The sequence below is a fragment of the Bos grunniens genome, chromosome 23 (genome assembly GCF_055505025.1).
Source record: "Bos grunniens cultivar Pamir isolate PY7600 chromosome 23, Bosgru_T2T1.0, whole genome shotgun sequence".
NCBI classification, from domain to species: Eukaryota; Metazoa; Chordata; class Mammalia; order Artiodactyla; family Bovidae; genus Bos; species Bos grunniens.
The window spans coordinates 7,922,798-7,940,997 of record NC_141187.1 but is presented as its reverse complement, the minus strand read 5'-3'; the positions used below and the strand labels follow the sequence as shown (position 1 = coordinate 7,940,997).

Genomic DNA, 18,200 nt, shown 5'->3' with positions numbered 1-18,200 from the left:
TGCTGTTGAGGAAGGACTTGTCTTGCTGGATGAGATTAGACCCTCTCAGTTCTTGAAAAGATCCATTTTATCTGTTTTACTCTGAGCCATGTCCAAAGTATGTGTTAATAACAAAAATGTTATTTTAACAGACTTTACCTAAGAGCATTGGAAAACTTAAGAAGTTGAGCAACTTGAATGCAGACAGAAATAAATTAGTGTCTTTACCAAAAGAGGTATGTGCTTTTAAGAAAATAATATAATAATTCATAAAGAAATAATGATACACAAGGGATCACAGATGTCAAATACTTATATGCTGCTTTTTAAAGGTGTGAACTCTCATCAGTGGGTCCAGAGATGGTCGGAGGAATTGTATCAAAGAATGACCATCAGTAACGTTGGGGAGAGTTGGGAAAGGTGAATTCGGAGGGGGACAGAGAGAGTGGCGTTTGGGGGCTGGCCTAGGAGAAGAGCAAGACCATTGACAGGAAGGGGTGATTATGGACTTTAGCTTTGGGGGTGATTGGGTCTAGTGAGCAGGTAAGCCCTCCCATGAGCCATTGGAGTTGTGAAGATGGGTCTCAGTGAACAGTCTTCCTGGGCAGAAGCTCATGTCTGGGAGAATGAGAGGGAGCCCTCCACGTAGAGGCGGACGCCCGGGAAGGTAGAGCCCGGTTCTTAAGATTTTTTGGTGGATGCTCCCAGCTGGAGAAGAGAGCCTCCACCCCTTGTGGGCATGGCTGTGTGATTTAGAGGCATTTATCCAAGGAGGTGCCGGAACTGAGAATGGGAGGAAGCCCTAAGGGGTCGCACGAGGTGGCCTCCGGGGTGCTGTTTAAAAGGAAGGCTGTCTTTCTCTTTGGAACCAGGAGAACCTGCCTGAAGATGGGTCACACTGAGCTTGGTCTCTGTTAAAGAGTAAGACGCTGTTTTTCTGCCGCACAGCAAGCTGCTGAGCCGCTCGGCCTGGCCGCACAGGAGGAGGTGTGGCCTCCTGCGCTGTGGTCCCCAGGGAGCAGCTTCCTGCTTCCTTCTCTGCTCCACCCTTGTCAATGCCCATCTTGTAGTCATTTCAGAGCTGTTCTCCAGGCAGCAGCGCTTGAGGGGCTCTGACGCTCCCCGGCCGCTCCTGCAGGCATCTCACCTGGCCTGGTCTTTTCTCCCCCGTCCCTGTCTGGGGGTTCAGCGGCCCCGCTTCTCCCTGGGTGCGTTAGCCGGTGCTCCTGAGCGGAAGGATAGGGATGTTTGTTACAGATGTGACCGCATTCTCACACAGCCACGATGGGAATCCTAACATTTAAGTAAAGCTGTTTCCAGCGCAAAGGCTTAAGTCTCCATCTTCGCTAAACTGGGACTCAAGGAAGAGATTCTGCTCATTAAATCCTCATTTTGGTTCCAGTCTAAAAGCAATAAACTGAAGGACAGAGCTGGTGTTGATTGTACTCTGGTGGGAGAGCGCGTGTGGGTGGGTGTAGGTCAGACGCACAGGCAGAGGGAAGGACAAAAGATCCAGGCCCTCCCTCCGCAGTGGCTGCCCCGCACCAGGTGCTGTCCTGCCTGTTCAGTGAATGTCACGGCCCTGGACCAGGCGCTGTCCTGCTTGTTCAGTGAATGTCACGGCCGCTTTTGAGGCCATGAGGATCTGGATCTCCCTGCTTTATAGACGGGGAAGCTGAGGCAGGGAGAGCTTTCCGGCCGGGGCTCCCGCAGCTGGAGTCTGGAGAAGAGACTGCAGATGTGTCCCCCACGGCCAAGCCCGTAAAAGCCTGGCCGCTCAGCTGGTAGAGATGGAACCCCACCTTTTCACCTCTTGACCTTGACATGAGGCAGCCCCCTTGGTTGCGTAAAGGAAGTGCAGTTTGGACACCTTAGAAGATTAATGCATTTGAGGAAAGTTTTCAGTAGACCCTGAAGAGAGCACTTTCGAGTGTGACGTTAATCCCCAGCAAGGTCCCCGCATCCCTGCCCCTCTCTGCATCCGGTCTTTCAAAGGGACACGTTGTAGACAAGAACGTGAGGAATTGCTTTCTGTAAACTGTCCCCGTCATATTAGCATCAGCCCTTTTTTCACTCTGAGAGGATGAAATTATGATGCTTCCCTGGCATCTGGAATTTCATCAGGGGATGGAGTCTGCGCCTTTTCCTTCCGCTGCCCAAAAAGGCAGTTGTTTAGGGCCCCGGGGACTGGCTCCTTTCTTGCCCATTTCACCCCCGCTCACACTCAGCTCCCAGACTGGGATGTGTCCCAGTTCTGCTTGTGAATCCCAGCTCGGTGACCCTGCAGAAATTGGCAGTGCTGCCCCGTGGACTGGGCCGACAAACCACGGAGGGGCCCTCACCTTGTGCTGGGTCTCCTTTGTTGGTCTGGGCTGTGCGTGCGTGCGTGCGTGCGTGCGTGCGCATGTTCTCTGCCTCCAAGCTTGATACCATCCCATCAAATCCTGCACTCTCCTGATTGGATTCTCCTCTCTTCTTCTTCTGACGTGATTGCTTCCTCTTGAACAGTTGTCTCACGCATGACGCATTTAGACTGACGGTGCCAACCAGTCCCGTGTACGTGTCCCCAGCCATAGCTGTATTAGTGGCCGTTGGTCTGGGGCGCTGTGAGCTCTTTCTCTGTCTTTGTCTTTTCTTTCCCATTTGGTAACGTAACGTACTGTCAGTTTTACAGCACAGTCCCTTCGTCTATAGCAGCATTTATTTGCATTTTTCCCCCACATGGTTGAGGGGAAGATGTTTGTACTGTGTGGGTCACAATGATAGATTCTGTTTGTGTTCTGTGGTGTCACGTGTAGTAAACATTTGCAAATCAATGAATGTCTTTTGTTTTCTTAATTGTTAGCTGCTTGGATATTTAGAAAAGTCGGGTAAACTTGCCATCTTGTAAGTATTGTTCAGACCACAGTTGCATCTCCAGCTTCCATTCTGCTTCTCACATGCATGAAGATTCAGATTGGCTGAGCACTTTATGCGCTTTTCATTGTAAAACGTTGGACATTTTCCTCCAAACTCAGTTTTTCTTTTCGTGAATGACTGCATGGCCTGGAACCTAATTTTGTTATGTGTTTGTCAGATTTGTTCCAGTTATTCTCTCTCAAAAGAATGCTTTTCTGTGAATTACATCTAAAGTTACTCAGATATTTTGAAAGGCATAACTTGGCAGCTCACCTGCCTTCACCCGATTCTAGTTTATTGGCATGATTCTATCTCCGATGGGAAGGCTAGATTCGCTTTATTTGCTACATGTGGCATGCTTCTAATTTTTCAGGTCACTTATTTGCATCTTTTACCCCTCATCGTATTGCTCAAGTATGTATGTTTCTGCAATAAGGAAGTTCCCTTAAAAAAATCCTGGTTTTGGTGGACGGAAGAGGCTGTTGTAGCGTGATTTGCGGACAGACAGGACGTTGGTGAATGTGTGATCACGCATATGAAGATACGTTTCCGGCCACCTCTTACCTTTAAGTAACCTTGACCACAAAGGTTTCTGCCTGGAAGATGTTGTGCATGTGCCTAAGTTTAGGGCTTGGTCTTTTTTCTCTATTAAGTCAAAATGGAGGTGACTCTCATGCCATCATACCTGTCCAGTGAAATAAGACAAGGGAGGATTTACAGATCAGTCATCACAACTTTTCCTCTAACAGGCAATCTGTAAACATCAATTACCCACAGATTTTGTTGTGATATTCAGAAAGGTTCATGGTGATAGAGTATTCATTTTGTGGATAACTTCCTTCCTAATTCTTCAGTTCAGTTGCTCAGTCATGTCTGACTCTTTGCAACCCCATGGACTACAGCATGGACTCCCTGTCCATCACCAACTCTGGAGCTTGCTCAAACCATCGGGTCAGTGATGCCATCCAACCATCTCATCCTCTCTCGTCCCCTTCTCCTCCTGCCTTCAGTCTTGCCCAGCATCAGGGTCTTTTCCAATGAGTCAGTTCTTTGCATCAGTGATGCCATCCAACCATCTCATCCTCTCTCGTCCCCTTCTCCTCCTGCCTTCAGTCTTGCCCAGCATCAGGGTCTTTTCCAATGAGTCAGTTCTTTGCATCAGGTGGCTAAAGTATTATTCTTAGTACAATTTAAAATTCTTCTAGATTAAGTTCCCATGATATAAAGTGAACTATTGATAAATAAAAGAGATAAGACAAAACCTAAAAATTAAAAAAAGAAGAAAGCTGACCATTGGATTTCAAGATGGAGAAGGCATTGTATATTTGGAAGATGAAGTAAGTCATAAAGAAACAGTTGATGGATTTATCTACATGAAGATGAGATTTCTGATCTTTGTGAAAATAAAGACAGCTAGCTGGAAGTCAGGGAGACTTTTACAACATTGCATGTGAAGGCTGCCTTTCCTTACTCTGTTAGAAGTTATTTCACATCCGAGAAGAGTAGTGCCTACTCTAGAACAGTGGACAGAAAGAAAAGCAGAGAAACCCCACAGAAGCCAGTAAGTGATTCACAGGAGAAAAAAATTGAAATGGGTTTCTAATGTGAAATCATTATTCACAGCTAGAATTGAGATTGCCGGGAGAAATATCAATAACCTCAGATATGCAGATGACACCACCCTTATGGCAGGAAGTGAAGAGAAACTAAAGAGCCTCTAGATGAAGTAAAAGAGGAGAGTGAAAAAGTTGGCTTAAAACTCAACATTCAGAAAACTAAGATCATGGCATCTGGTCCCATCACTTCATGGCAAATAGATGGGGAAACAGTGGAAACAGTGACAGACTTTATTTTCTTGGGCTCCGAAATCACTGCAGATGGTGACTGCAGCCATGAAATTAAAAGACGTTTGCTCCTTGGATGAAAAGCTAGTGACAAACCTAGACAGCATATTAAAAAGCAGAGACATTATTTTGCCAACAAAGGTCTGTCTAGTCAAAGCTATGGTTTTTCCAGTAGCCATGTATGGATGTGAGAGTTGGACCATAAAGAAGGCTGAGTATCAAAGAATTGATGCTTTTGAACTGTGGTATTGGAGAAGACTCTTGAGAGTCCCTTGGACTGTAAGGAGATCAAACCAGTCAAGCCTAAAGGAAATCAATCCTGAATATTCATTGGCAGGACTAATGCAAAGCTAAAGCTCCAGTGTTTTGGCCACCTGATATGAAGAACTGACTCATTAGAAAAGATCAGTTCAGTTCAGTTCAGTCTCTCAGTCTTGTCCGACTCTTTGTGACCCCATGAATCACAGCACGCCAGGCCTCCCTGTCCATCACCAACTCCCGGAGTTCACTCAGACTCATGTCCATCGAGTCAGTGATGCCATCCCGCCATCTCATCCTCTGTCATCCCCTTCTCCTCCTGCCCCCAGTCCCTCCCAGCATGCTGGAAAAGACTGAAGGCAGGAGGAGAAGGGGATGACAGAGGATGAGATGGTGGGATGGCATCACTGACTCGATGGACATGAGTTTGAGCAGGCTCCAGGAGTTGGTGATGGACAGGGAAGCCTGGGGTACTACAGTCCATGGGGTCACAAAGAGTCAGACAGGACTGAGCGACAGAACAACAGCAACCAGTGTGCATGCTAAGTCGCTTCAGTCCTTTCTGACTCTTTGTGACCCTATTCACTGGAGTCCGCCAGGCTCCTCTGTCCATTGGATTCTCCAGGCAAGAGTACTGGAGTGGGTTGCAATGCCCTCCTCTAGGGGATCTTCCCAACCCATGGGTTGAGCCTGTGACTGAGCAACTGAACAATAACAGTTATTTACAACAATATGTTAATCAAAGCATTTATATCTATCAGATGTTTAAGATTTTAAAAATAGAATAACATACCAAATATTGATGAGAGTACAGGAAGTGCCTGTTATCATGGAAGTATAAATTATTATGGCATCTCTGGAAGGGAATTTGGTAGCATTATTAAAAACGTAAAGAAAGTGCGTACTCTTTGATTCTGTTGTTAGACTTGTAAGAATTTATCCTAAGACAGCAATCAGGAGTGTACGCTAAGAGGCATGCACAAGATTTTTTTCTCCCGATGTACACAGAGGTGTCTAACATGTTCCAAGCACCATGCCTAGCATGTATAGGGGCAGCTGGCATGTGCCAGGTGGCTTCAGGCTAATTCTTGTCTGATTTCCACAACGGTTCTATTAGGTAGAGGCAAATAATCTTCTGCATCCAACAGAGTTCTAAGCTGAGATTCAGAGAGGTTAAGTAACTTGCCCAGGGTCACACAGCAAAGAAATGGCAGAACTAATAAGCAATGTCTGAAAGGGTGATGTGCTAAGTAATCTGTGATCCTTCTGTAGAAAGAAATAACTGAGTGGTCAGTAAAAATCCTGTTAGAATCCTAATGACGTGGGAAAGCATTCTTGGTGCCGTTTTGGGTGGGAAGGCATTCCGGCATGCAGACAAAGGTGCTGAAGATCATAGCTGGTCCTAATTCTGTTGCTGTGCATGTTTATAACCACAGATGCCTGGCACTGGCACCTCCGAATGTTAAGGTTGATTATCCCTCTGTGGCAGGATTTGGTTTGAGTTGTTTTCTCATCACGCCGTCGTGTGTGTGTATGTGGTTTTTATTTTTCCAGTCACCTAAGTTACTTTGTATAATTGGGAGAATACTGTCGCTGTCAGTGGGTATTTTGATGTCAGTGGCCCAGCAACTCAGGGAGTCCCCAAACCACACGGTCTCCAAGATATTTCTGGAGTGGGGAGCATTTCAATAATAAGCTACAGATGATGGTGGGAGAGGCAAAAATAGCCTTTGGTTTCTAAAATCACACATCATGTTATTTCTTTTCCAATGGGATTTTGACCCGATTTTGCTTATTGTACATTTTCCCTCTTGGCCGGTGAAGTATGGGTTCAGTTCTGCTACAACAGTATATTGAAAGGAAGATACTGAAGGAAAATGGAAGTTCCTTTCCACTCGGGGCAGGATATGGGCAAAGGTGACTCATACCGCCTTTCTCCTTGAGTCCTGCAATCTGTCTGATGGTCTCCCCCAGCTGTCACCTGCAGGCAGTTGATACTCAGGGAAAGCTGATCTGGGCAAAGGCTTGCTCCGTGATCTGCAGGGGCCATCTCCTTGAGATGGGTCAGACCAGCGCCAGAGGGTCAAGGGTAGTATTGTTTTGAATAGGAGAGCACAGTGAGTGTCCTCAGCTGCGTTCTGTAATTCTCAGGGAGCCCAAGTCCAGACCCTCGTATTCTTTTCTGTGGTGCTGTTATCCTTGTGTGCTATTATGAGGTTAAAGGGGTTTTAAAATGTCAGCCTCCTATGTCACTGGTGATAAGTTCCTTAAACAGCATCTCTGCTTCCCAGAAATCCTAAGTGATGAGACATTTTTCCTGTTGACCCCTAAGGAGCATGTAAACTCTACCTCCTGAACCCGAAAGAGAAAGCAAAACTGCATGAGTGTTGCAAAGCACAGTCTTGAACTCAGGGCAGTTCTTCAGTCCTGTGAACACAAGAAATGTCACCCCAAGGCACTGTCATGGGGCCTGACACCCAAGGGGCTCTGTGGCATCCAGGGCCAAGCGGGGCGGCCTCCGTAAAGTTCCAGCGATGTGGCAGGGGCTCAGGCATGGACTGCCTCCCGACTCGGACCTGGGACTTGACTTTCTCGGAAAAACACCAGCTCTGTTTACTTGGCAGAGGCAACAGGCCAGGTCCTAGGATAGGGGCTGTGGCAGGTGGTTCCTTTCAACCTAATGCTTATTACTTTCGCTAAAGGAACACGTGAGAACCCACAGGACCCAGGAGGGAGCCTGAATCCCACTGTGGGTCTGTGTGACCCCAAAGACCACCCCCCGCCCCAGTGCCCTCATCCCACCCTGACGTCTGTGCAGAGCCCCGTCTTGTGTGTCATGGTTTTAACTGTCCAGTTATCTTTTCTAAAAGCCAAAGTTTCGCATCCCCCCTTCCCAGGGGCTTGGACAGAGGCCCTGTGGGGTGCTCGCATCTTTTCCCGGATCAGGCAGCCCTTGCGCGTTGGCCCAGATGGGCTCTTTGTTGTCATCCTTCCCCTAGTATGTCGCCGGTGGGGCTCAGAGGCCACTGTCCTGCCTTGGGGACCCAGGGCGCCTGAGGCTCTGGGATACACCGCCTTCCTTCCCTCGACCTCTCCAGTGGTGTGACATTAGAGTGGGGAAATAAAAAAAAAATAAACCACAAACCATGAACACGTAGGTAGCACACACCCTCCGAGTTTCCCATCTTTTACCCCAAAGTCCTTAAGGGTGTGAACTTGGGCAGAGCTTTTATTGCATGGACAGCGTTCACAGCCCTCTCTGACTCACGTTCATTAGTTAATGATTGTTGAGGAGTAGATGGTATATACATGTGGTACAAATCGGACATGTTGTGGTGGTGTATCCAACTGTGAACACCCCCCACCGATACAGAGACCCTGCTGGTGCAGGCAGCGGGCGGCTTCAGCACCAGCGAAGCACCAGATCCCCATGCAGTCTCAGCTCTGTGCACCCCCAGTACCTCATCCCTCAGCAGGCAGGTCCTGCGTGTGAATCACCGTCCCCAGCGTCCGAGGGAGCCCTGCCTCAGAGCCGGGCGTGATGCGGTATGTCTGCCCCTCCTTGCAGACCCAGGGGGGTCCCCGGTGACCGTGGGCGTTCCTCCCTGTGGGTCAGTCTTTGTTGGGGTCGCCTAGATTCATCAGGGGGGCTCTGTCTTTTCACTCCTCGCCTGCTCCAGGGCATCCCTGGTTTTGATCCACCTCCTTTCCCAAGGTGCCTGGGCACCTGAGGAAAACTGATCCCTTCCTCAAGGGAGGGAAGAACGCCTGCCCCCCGGGAGATGCTGACGCCTTTCTTAGGACAGAAAATCTGCACTATATCAGACATAGAGATTCTTGCCAGAGAAAAGAGTTCTGTGGTCTCCAGTTGCTGCACATGGAAGCAGATGACAGCTTCACGCCACAGCCTCTCAGCAGTAGGTGAACAAATAAATGCGAGCGTGTAAGCGTACCTTCATGAGGAACGTTGGCTGGTGGCTGGGCTTCCACTGAGGGCAGATGGGAGGCCAGGCGCCCTGATTACATGTAAACATGCAAATTAAACAGCCTGTCAAACTCTCTTTCAGAGGATTGTGTGGACTAGGAAGGCAATGGATTGATGTGGACCAGGGGTTCTGGGACGGCGGTGTTGGGTTAGAGAATGTTTTTGCTAATTAGGGGTGAACGGTAAAATTCGAAAACGACAGAAGGGTGTTTCTGTAAGAAACAGTGTGATGAGAAATATCAGTCCACACTGTCTTGTAGAGGACAGTGGGCAAACCAGTTTTTCTGGGATGGGAAATGCAGATCCTGAGAATCAAGCATACCTGGGTGTTTCCAGGTAATCAGAGAGGAATGTTAGTCCTGTTTCCTCTATGTTTTCTTATACATTCATTACGGTTACGTGCTGTGGTTAAATATAGTATTTCAAAATCTTTATATTGACTCCTGAGGGAAGATATAATAAGTTGTCCATGAAAGGAATTATGCAGCAGTTTCATAAATGTGCCTTCTGTTAAGGTCCAAACATACATTTAACACAGAGATAAATATAGAAAAGGGCAGAAGGTATATTCAGACACTGATGAAGACCCAGGTGTCTTGCTCCTCTTGTGGCAGGAGGCCCTGGAGTACTTTTCCATGGGCTGGAATCAATAGGTCCCTTCAGGAGCCCTTCCACAGCAGCCGCTCTGAGTCAGGACAGCGCCTGGTTGGAGAGTGGAGTGTGGCCCCAGGCCTGCGGGCTGTTGTGTCTAGGACGAGCTGGTTTTGCACCCCCTTGGCTCAGCTTTCCTGTCTGTAGAAGCCACAGCCAGCTTATTCAAGAGAGGCAGTGAATTCTTTTGTGAAGACCAGACTCATACTAAGCTCAATTACCTTAGAGTTGGTTACTTTAAATAATAGGGAATTGGATTTGGTGGGTGCAGATACTGACATATGCTTTTAGCAGTAGGTTATGTTGCTGTTGTTTAGTTGCTAGGTCGTGTCTGACTCCTTGTGATCCCATGGCCTGCAGCACGCCAGTCTTCCCTGTCCTTCCCTGTCTTCCAGAGTTTGCTTATTAGGTCATAGCCGACCGAATTTACTTTTTGCTAAAAAATGGTTGATTTTGCATTTGTCAAAGGCAAATGAATTTATCAAATTAAGTTGTGAATGACCAAAAGCTATTCAGAGACTTGTGGTAGTAATCCGTGAATCATCTCTCAGATGTCTCTCTTTTTTCTCTTTTTAAAATAAACTGGAACACTGAAGTTAATATAGTGGGCAGGTCTTGAAAACTGTGTGTGTGTGTGTGTGTATGTATCATCTTTCGCCTAACTTTTAAAACCTAGTATTCTTTTTCTTTTAAGCTTTTTGTTGAAGTATAGTTGATTTACAATGTGTTAGTTTCTGGTGTACAACAAAGTGATTCGGTTATACATACAGATATATATATAATTACGCTTTTTCATATTCTTTTCCAACCTAGAATCTTAAACTCCCACATTGCCAAATTGTATATGTGTCTGTACTATGTCATCTGGTTAACATATTTGAAAGATAAAATGGCTTTCTGTTCAGAATGCAGTTTTTGAACTGTATTGTTTATTTTCTTGGCTTCATTGAGAACGTGAATGTTTAATGTTCTGCAGAGATTTTTGTCAGGTTACTCAATGTTTCGTGTGATTTAAGTTGATCACAGTTTGTCATCAGCGAGACTGAATCGTCACGGGATAGAATTCTGTGCATCCGTTTCATGCCATTTGATGAACAAGACCCTCCAGCCCCATCCCCGTGTCCCAGAACAGCCTGGAAAACTGTCGTGTTTCTTTCCTGTCATAGATCGGCGGCTGCTGCAGCCTCACGGTGTTCTGCGTGCGTGACAACAGGCTGACTCGGATCCCCGCGGAGGTGTCTCGGGCGGCCGAGCTGCACGTCCTCGACGTGGCAGGGAACAGGTAAGCCGAGACAAGCAGACGGCCCTCCAGCCCAGCCTCGGCCATCTCGCTTTACTCCCCCTGGTAGAGCGTGTACTGATGGGTCGCCTGAGCCAGGCCCGGAAGCTCTCAGTCTGGGAGCTGGAGTGATGGAGCCCGTGGAGGGGACAAGGTCAGGGCCGCCGGCGCCTGGAGTCCTTTCAGGGTACTGTGGGTGCAGCTGGAGACGTGGGTCTTGGTTGGCGGTACCCTAGTGGAAGGTGGGGGGAGACCTAGGTCTTGGCTTTTATAGCTGGCTTCCATGAGTCACCACGGGCCTCAGTTTCCTCATCTGAAAAATGAGCTCCAGTGAGTCTGAGCTAGAGTTTAGCTGGGAGTCTTGGTCTGCTCTACCTGTGACTCTGAACCCCCTGAATTTGTGGACAATATTGTACTCAGAGACGCTTTGCTGGCGAGAAGATCCATAGCTGATGTCAGAATTACCAAGTGCTTCATAGTCTAAAAAACCTAGAGCCGCCAGTCTGTCGGGTTCTGGGTCAGAGGCCTGACGGCATGCTCACCAGCCTGCAATGTGCAGTAGTTTCAAGCATTCTGAGCTGATTTCATCACTGCAGACATCGCTGCACTTTCCTACCCAGGCTCTGCTTCCCACCTCCGACCCTTTCTCTGGCTCTGTACCTTTATCTTTTCTCCCTCATGCCCCTCTCTGGGAAGACTTCTCTCTGGGTCTGCGTTTCTGGATTATCCCAGTGCATTGCCTGTTTACCTGCCCGCGGTCCTCCGAAAGCTCAAGTTACCTAAAGTGCATGTGACGGTTTGCGTCTCATTGTGATTTGTGCCTTTAGGAGATGCCTGGCGAATATTTGTTAACTGAATGAAAACATGAGAAATGTTAGTTTTGCAGAATAGCTGGCAGGCCACTGCAAAGTGCCTGATGTCACAGGCTTCATTGCCAAGAGGAATTTAAACAATGCTTTCGAGTGTCAGAGGGTGGGGGACGGGGTGTTAGAGTGTTAGATGGGCCGGGGCCGGGGGGAGGATGGTCAGTGGTCCTAAGTGGTAGATGCCGGTGACTTGAAGAGTGTCTGGGGAACTGCGTCCTCACTGATTCGCTGCTCGCAGGTTGGGCGCGGGCCGCAATTTTTCACTCCTGCTAATGGATCGTGGGCAGCAGAGCTAAACAAATAGCAGGACGCGGGGGAATCTGGTGATGAGTTATGGCCTCAAGAAACGCTCGCCATATTAAAGTTGATGCTTTCAGGACATCATGATAGGTTCTTAAGGCCACTCACTGGTGACTGGGATCTCGGGATTAGTTAGAGCTGGATGTTGACTTTCTGCTTGGACTGAGCCCCCAGGAGACGTGCAGCATGAGAAGGTCCCCCTTCCCTCCCTCCTGTGCTCTCCCTGCAGCAGGAGAAGCCCAGGGACTCCAGACCCGTCCTGGTTCTCGCTGCTCTGGAGAGCATGCATTTTCATGACTAATTCTTAAGCAGAAAGATGACTCTGGTGTCTAAAAACTGCTTTTTACACCAGTGAAGTCCCCGTTCTCCAGTTCTCAGAAGAAGGGAAAGTTCTGTTTTTATTACGCCTGGGCCAGGGTGGAGAAAACCCAGTTAAAAAGCTGAGTGCCACAGCTGTCATCTGAGCGGGTTAAGTGTGCCATTTAGGCCATGGTATATGCAGATTCATAACCAGATTTCAAGCTTATTAAATGTATTTAATGACTACTTATTTAAAGTATTGGTATAGAAGCTCATAAAAAAGAGGCTGCCATGTCAGCTTTTCAGCTTGCAGAGATGTCACACCATGGGAAGTCCTACTAAACACCACAGAAGTGTCTGTCTGTCCTCCCAAGCGTATAAAAGTAGCAAATGGCACAGGGGCCCTGCACGTTCGTTCCTAGAAACCTTCTTTGACACGTTTGATAGGAAAAATTGCAGCAAGGATAATGCTAAAGTGCCACTTGGAAACGAAAGCACGAAGCCTCCGGGTCCAGGAACAGAGGAGGTGCCTTGTATCAGCCATGTGGGCCCAGGACACAGAGGCCCCTGACTCTCAGCTTCTTCCCCAGGGGACTGTCCACGAAGCACACAAAATCGGGTACCTGAGCATCTTCCTCAAAGAACTACTAACGCGAAATACCGCAAGCCAGGGCTGTCAATGGAAAGATAGTTTGTACCTTTGACTTTCATGATCCAAAAAAATTAAGTTAAAAAGACTAAATAAGGTGTCACCACATACCTATTAGGATGGCTTTTATTAAAAAGACAAGAGGTAAGACGTGTGGGCAGAGAAAAGAGCACCCCTGTGCAGTACTGGGGAAATGTAAGTTGGGGCGTGCACTGTGGGAAACAGCATGGAGATTTTCCCTCAGTAAATGTTTATAAACAGAACCACTGTATGACCCGGCAGTTTCACTTCTGGACAAGAAAGCAGGATGTCAAAGAGGCATCTCCTGTTCCGTGTTCACTGCAGCTTTATTCACAGTAGCCAAGATGTGCAAACAGCGCCAGCAGCGCCGGACGGATGGGTGAAGGCGATGCGGTGTGTGCCTGTGTGTTCATATTCATACATACGAAGTGGAATATTACTCAGCTGTGAGAAGGTCGGAAATCTTGCCATTTACAGCATGTGCCCAGTCGTGTCTGACTCTTTGTGATCTCATGGACTGGAGCCCACCTGGCTCCTCTGTCCATGGAATTTTCCAGGCAAGAATACCAGAGTGGGTTGCCATTTCCTTCTCCAGTTTACAATATGGACAGGCCTTGAAAGCATTTTGCCAAGTGAGATGAGTTAGAGAAAGGCAGATACTGTGAGATCTCACTGATTTGTGGAATCTAAACAAGTTGAGACAGAATAGAGTGGTGGTTGCTAGGGGCCAGTGGGTGGGGAAATGAGATGCGGGAGGGCGCACATTTCCAGTTAGCAGGTGAAGCAGCTCTGGGAGTCTAACATGCAGCAGATGACTGCGGTTAGCAACACTGTACAGTATCCTTCAGAGGTACCAAGAGAGTCCATCTTAAATGTCTCCAGCATACACACTCACTGGTGACTGTATGAGGAGATGGAGACCCTAAGCCTACTAGGCAATCATTTCCCAATGTCGTTGTCCTCTGTATCCTTGGGGAGGTTGGTTTCAGGACCCGACCAGGGTACCAACAGGGGCAGACGCCTGCAAGGGCAGCTCCTTAGGTTAGATGCCACAGTACAGTGGACCCCCGTATCTGTGAGTCCTGCATCCTCAGACACGGAGAACTGACTGTATATGTAAGTGCATCAAATCATCACACTGTCCACCTCAGGTTTACAAAGTGTTACCTGTCGATAGAGCTGGAAAAAATATTAAAAGAGAAAATGCAACACAACAGTGTAGCCAGAACCCTGAGCCGCTAGAGAACGAACTGCGTCTCCGCCCTGCGACCTGCGATGCCCGGGGCTGAGAGCTTGTGTGGCCGGCACCCAGTGATCCCGCTCTTGTTTTTAGAACGTCTTGCCTGCGGAGAACTCCAGAAAGTGAAGTGGTGCCCCGAAGGACGACTGGAAACCCAAGGTTATGGAGGCTTTCTTTCACTTTAGATATTTAGGCACTGTTGACATTTTTTTCACTGATTATGTTCGCTCACTATATGTATCTTTAAACATTTTGAAAACTTTACTTAAAACTAACAATTCTAGTAGGAAGAAACAGATGAAATGCTCAGTTGTAAGTACCATTCAGCTGTCAGTTAAGTTAGTATTACATTAATCAGTCAGCCACATTTGGTTGTTAAATAAATTGGATAAAGTAACTGCTGTCCTAATCTGCTCATAGCTTCCTCATAGCTATGAGGGGCTTCCCTCACAGCTCAGCTGGTAAAGAATCTGCCTGCAATGTAGGAGACCCTGGTTCGATTCCTGGGTCAGGAAGATCCACTGGAGAAGGGGTAGGCTACCCACTCTAGTATTCTTGGGCTTCCCTGTGGCTCAGCTGGTAAAGAATCCACCTACCATGAGGGAGACCTGGGTTCGATCCCTAGGTTGGGAAGATCCCCTGAAGAAGGGAAAGGCTTCCCACTCCAGTATTCTGGCCTGGAGAATTCCATGGACTGTATAGGTCATGGGGTCGCAAAGAGCTGGACACGACTGAATGACTTTAAAAAAAGAAGTCCTAATCAGAGGTAGGGAAGGTTACTTCAGGCTGGACTGGTCACTGAGGTACCTAAAAAGAAGAAGCTCACTATACGGTTGTTCATTTCTTCTAGTCCTTGTACTGTTGCTGTAAATAGTAGCTGTAGGCTTTTTATTTATTTATTTAGGGGATGTGGTCCTAAATGGAACATGGTGATGTGTACAAATGGGGCTGTGGCTTCTCATGTTGATCTTGTAGTGAGTGGAAAGTACCAGAATAAACCAAAAATATATTATTAACTCTGCTGGAAAGTGGGAATATATACATATATATACTTTAAAAAATAGAAAAGATATGTATATAATATTATATATATTTAATACAGTACAGCTTTTGTATATTTAAACTCTGCCTTTGGCCTGTGTCTGACTTGGTTCACCCAGAGAAGCAGGGCAGCGTGCGTCTTCCCCCTCAGGCTGCAGTGCGCCAGTGCAGGGCCGCCCAGCCCGCAGAATCTGTTTGCAGACTGGGCAGGGAGCGGAGGCTTTTTTTTCCCCTTTTGCACTGGGAACACCTCTGTCCGCAAGACACGTGTGAACGGGCTCGTGTGTGTGGCGTGTGCTCGGCCGGTCGCAGCCGTATCCAAGCTGGTACACTGGTGCTTTGCAGGAAAACCTGTGTGCTAGACCCCGTGTCCGTCTTCCCTGGCTTGGTGGCATGTGACTTTCAGACCTGTTGCTGTGGAGTCTAGTGATTTACTGTAGCTCTTATGACATGATTTGTCATCCTCAGCAGCTGCTACTGATGCTTTGCCTTTCGTTTGTACCTTTGCTTTAGCATTTCGCTGGGAAGCCAGTTATTAGCCCGAGAAGGCACGATGACCGTGTTTTCAGTACCTGCGTGTCATGCCAGCTTTCGAGCCTTGATTTATTCTTTTCTTTCCGCTCTTAAAAGTAGAGATGCTGACTATAGATTTCTTGCCCAAGGCCTTGAAATATTCCAGAGGATATTAGCTTAACTCCTTTTTAAAAGAGAAATAGGGACAAATTTTGAAAAGAAATTATCCTTGGGTTCCATGACATGAAAGAGGGTTTGATGTCCTTTAAGCACCTGCAGTGAAATAGGGTATTCTTTTTAAAAAGCCCCATCATAGCGTCCGGCAGATACTTGCTTTGTGTCTTCAGCTTCCTTGCGTTTAACATGTGTGTGACGGCATTTAGGCAGATGAGAGATCGTTTGAAGCTTATACAAATAAGCACAGAGATTTCACTTCCAAGCCACCTCGGGCCACCTCCAAGCCAACCACTGCCTCAGAAAAAGGGGAGCTGGGGCTGTAAGCGGCTGTGCCCCCCAGTTCCCCACCCCTGCCCCAGGCATCCTTATGGTATATGCACGTCACTGCACTGCGTGGATTCTGGGGTTTAAAAACACATATCTCCCACCCAGTTTGACTGTCATTAGTAAAATACTGGCAGGTACACCACGTGGAGTCTTTTCGGGGTCCTTTAACATAGGTAGGTTTCATGGCATTGACTCGAGAACCTCACTCCCCTGTGGGCACGGTTCCCTACGTTTATCCAGCACCACACCCCTTGCATGTGTGGGGGTGGATCAGCCTTTCCTGGACGATTAGGAAAAGAAAATATTTTCTCACCTCCATAAATAGGACAAGGGAAGGTGTTTGCGAAAATGTATTCATTCTTCTTACAGAAAGTTTGTTAAAACTCTCGCTGCTTTCTTTGGTCATTTTTAACTTCATCCGCTAAAATAACTTAGCTGGTCTGTGCTTACGTTTTACTTGGATTCGTCTTATACTACTGGAGTCCAACTGCTCTTCCTAGAGTTCTAGTTTATTTCCCATAAGTCTGTCAATTCAGAATGCATCTGATAAGGCAGTATCAATCTGTTGATGAGACGTTAGGTGGCTCTTCTATGTATGTTAAGTGGAGATAGAGGTACTTTTTCCTGGAAGAAAGAACCCCAGGATACACACTGTCATGTGATGTCTTTCAGAACTAATGGGCCAGAAATTTCTCTGAAGAAAATATGTGTCATATTGTAGATAACATACTGTGATCAGCTTATTTTTTATCTAACTTAAGAAATCACTTCTCAGGTGGAACCACCATTTAATCCAAGGAGCCATCCTTAGAGTAAAAATACTTGATCAGGTATAACCTTCGGTTCTTTAAACCTTAAATTTGTGGCATCTGCAGAGGTTTGGGTGTTTTCAGAGTGAATTAGTGACGTGTGTAAAGCGTTGACTTCTACCACAGCCCCACACTCGGCGCCCTTCCGTTTGGGGCCAGAAGGTTCCTTGTCGCGGGACTGTCCTGTGCACTGAGGATGTTTGGCAGCATCCGAGCGTGACCTCTAGATGACAGCAGCATCCCCAGGGGCTTTCCTGGCAACCCAGGGGTTCTAACTCTGCTTCCAGGTTCAGTCCCTGGTTAGGGAACTAAGCTCCCGCGAGCCACATGGCGAGGCCACAAAAATTAAAAAAAAAAGCCTCCCCCAAAGTGTCTCTAGCAGTTGCCAGGTGTCCGCTGGGGGCAAAATCACCCCTGGTTGAGATGTTCTCTGCAAGTTGCCTTTGCCAGGTACCAAGTACATTTGATTTCTGGTAAGAGTTTCCACTAAATAGATTTCACTGGTCAAGTATTTGTACAGACATAAATATAAAACTAATCTTGAGGAATCGCTTTACAGTTTTTAAAGTGCTTTAATAGATACCTTCCCCTTTGAAACTGAAGCAATCTGAGGTGGAAATTAATGATCATGTAGGTGTCTGAGAAGTGGGAGCTTTCAGAAACTTTAAAGTCTAAAATGGAATGCCTAAAATAATCTCCCCGGAGAGAGCAAGTGGAGCCCATGAAAAAAACGCTTGTAATCTTTAACTGTGATTTAAACTCTTCAGCATCCCAGCCTCCCTCACATACCGGTTTACAGGTGCGCCTGGGACCAGGCAATCCCGTGGCTTCATTGCAGCCCCGCTGACTGTGACTCAGGAAGGACTCGGCTTCTGGGTCCTTCCACAAGTGCACTGGCTTCCCCACCTCCCCACCCCCACCTTTACATGGAAACTGGCTTCCCTGATCGTTCAGCTGGTATAGAATCCGCCTGCAATGCAGGAGACCCTGATTCGATTCCTGGGTCAGGAAGATCCCCTGGAGAAGGGAAAGGCTACCCACTGCAGTATTCTGGCCTGGAGAA

General features: G+C 47.4%; 1 protein-coding gene across 3 annotated transcripts in view; it reads left to right on the top strand.

The window, feature by feature from the left end:
* Positions 1 to 18,200, top strand: part of LRRC1 (leucine rich repeat containing 1) — a 135,605-nt gene that overhangs the window by 112,801 nt on the left and 4,604 nt on the right. For all 3 annotated transcript variants that reach the window (XM_086371053.1, XM_086371055.1, XM_086371054.1), the window contains 2 exons: positions 132 to 215; positions 10,782 to 10,897. In XM_086371053.1, coding sequence (XP_086227179.1) covers positions 132 to 215; positions 10,782 to 10,897 — 200 coding nt within the window. The remainder of the gene's footprint in view (positions 1 to 131; positions 216 to 10,781; positions 10,898 to 18,200) is intronic.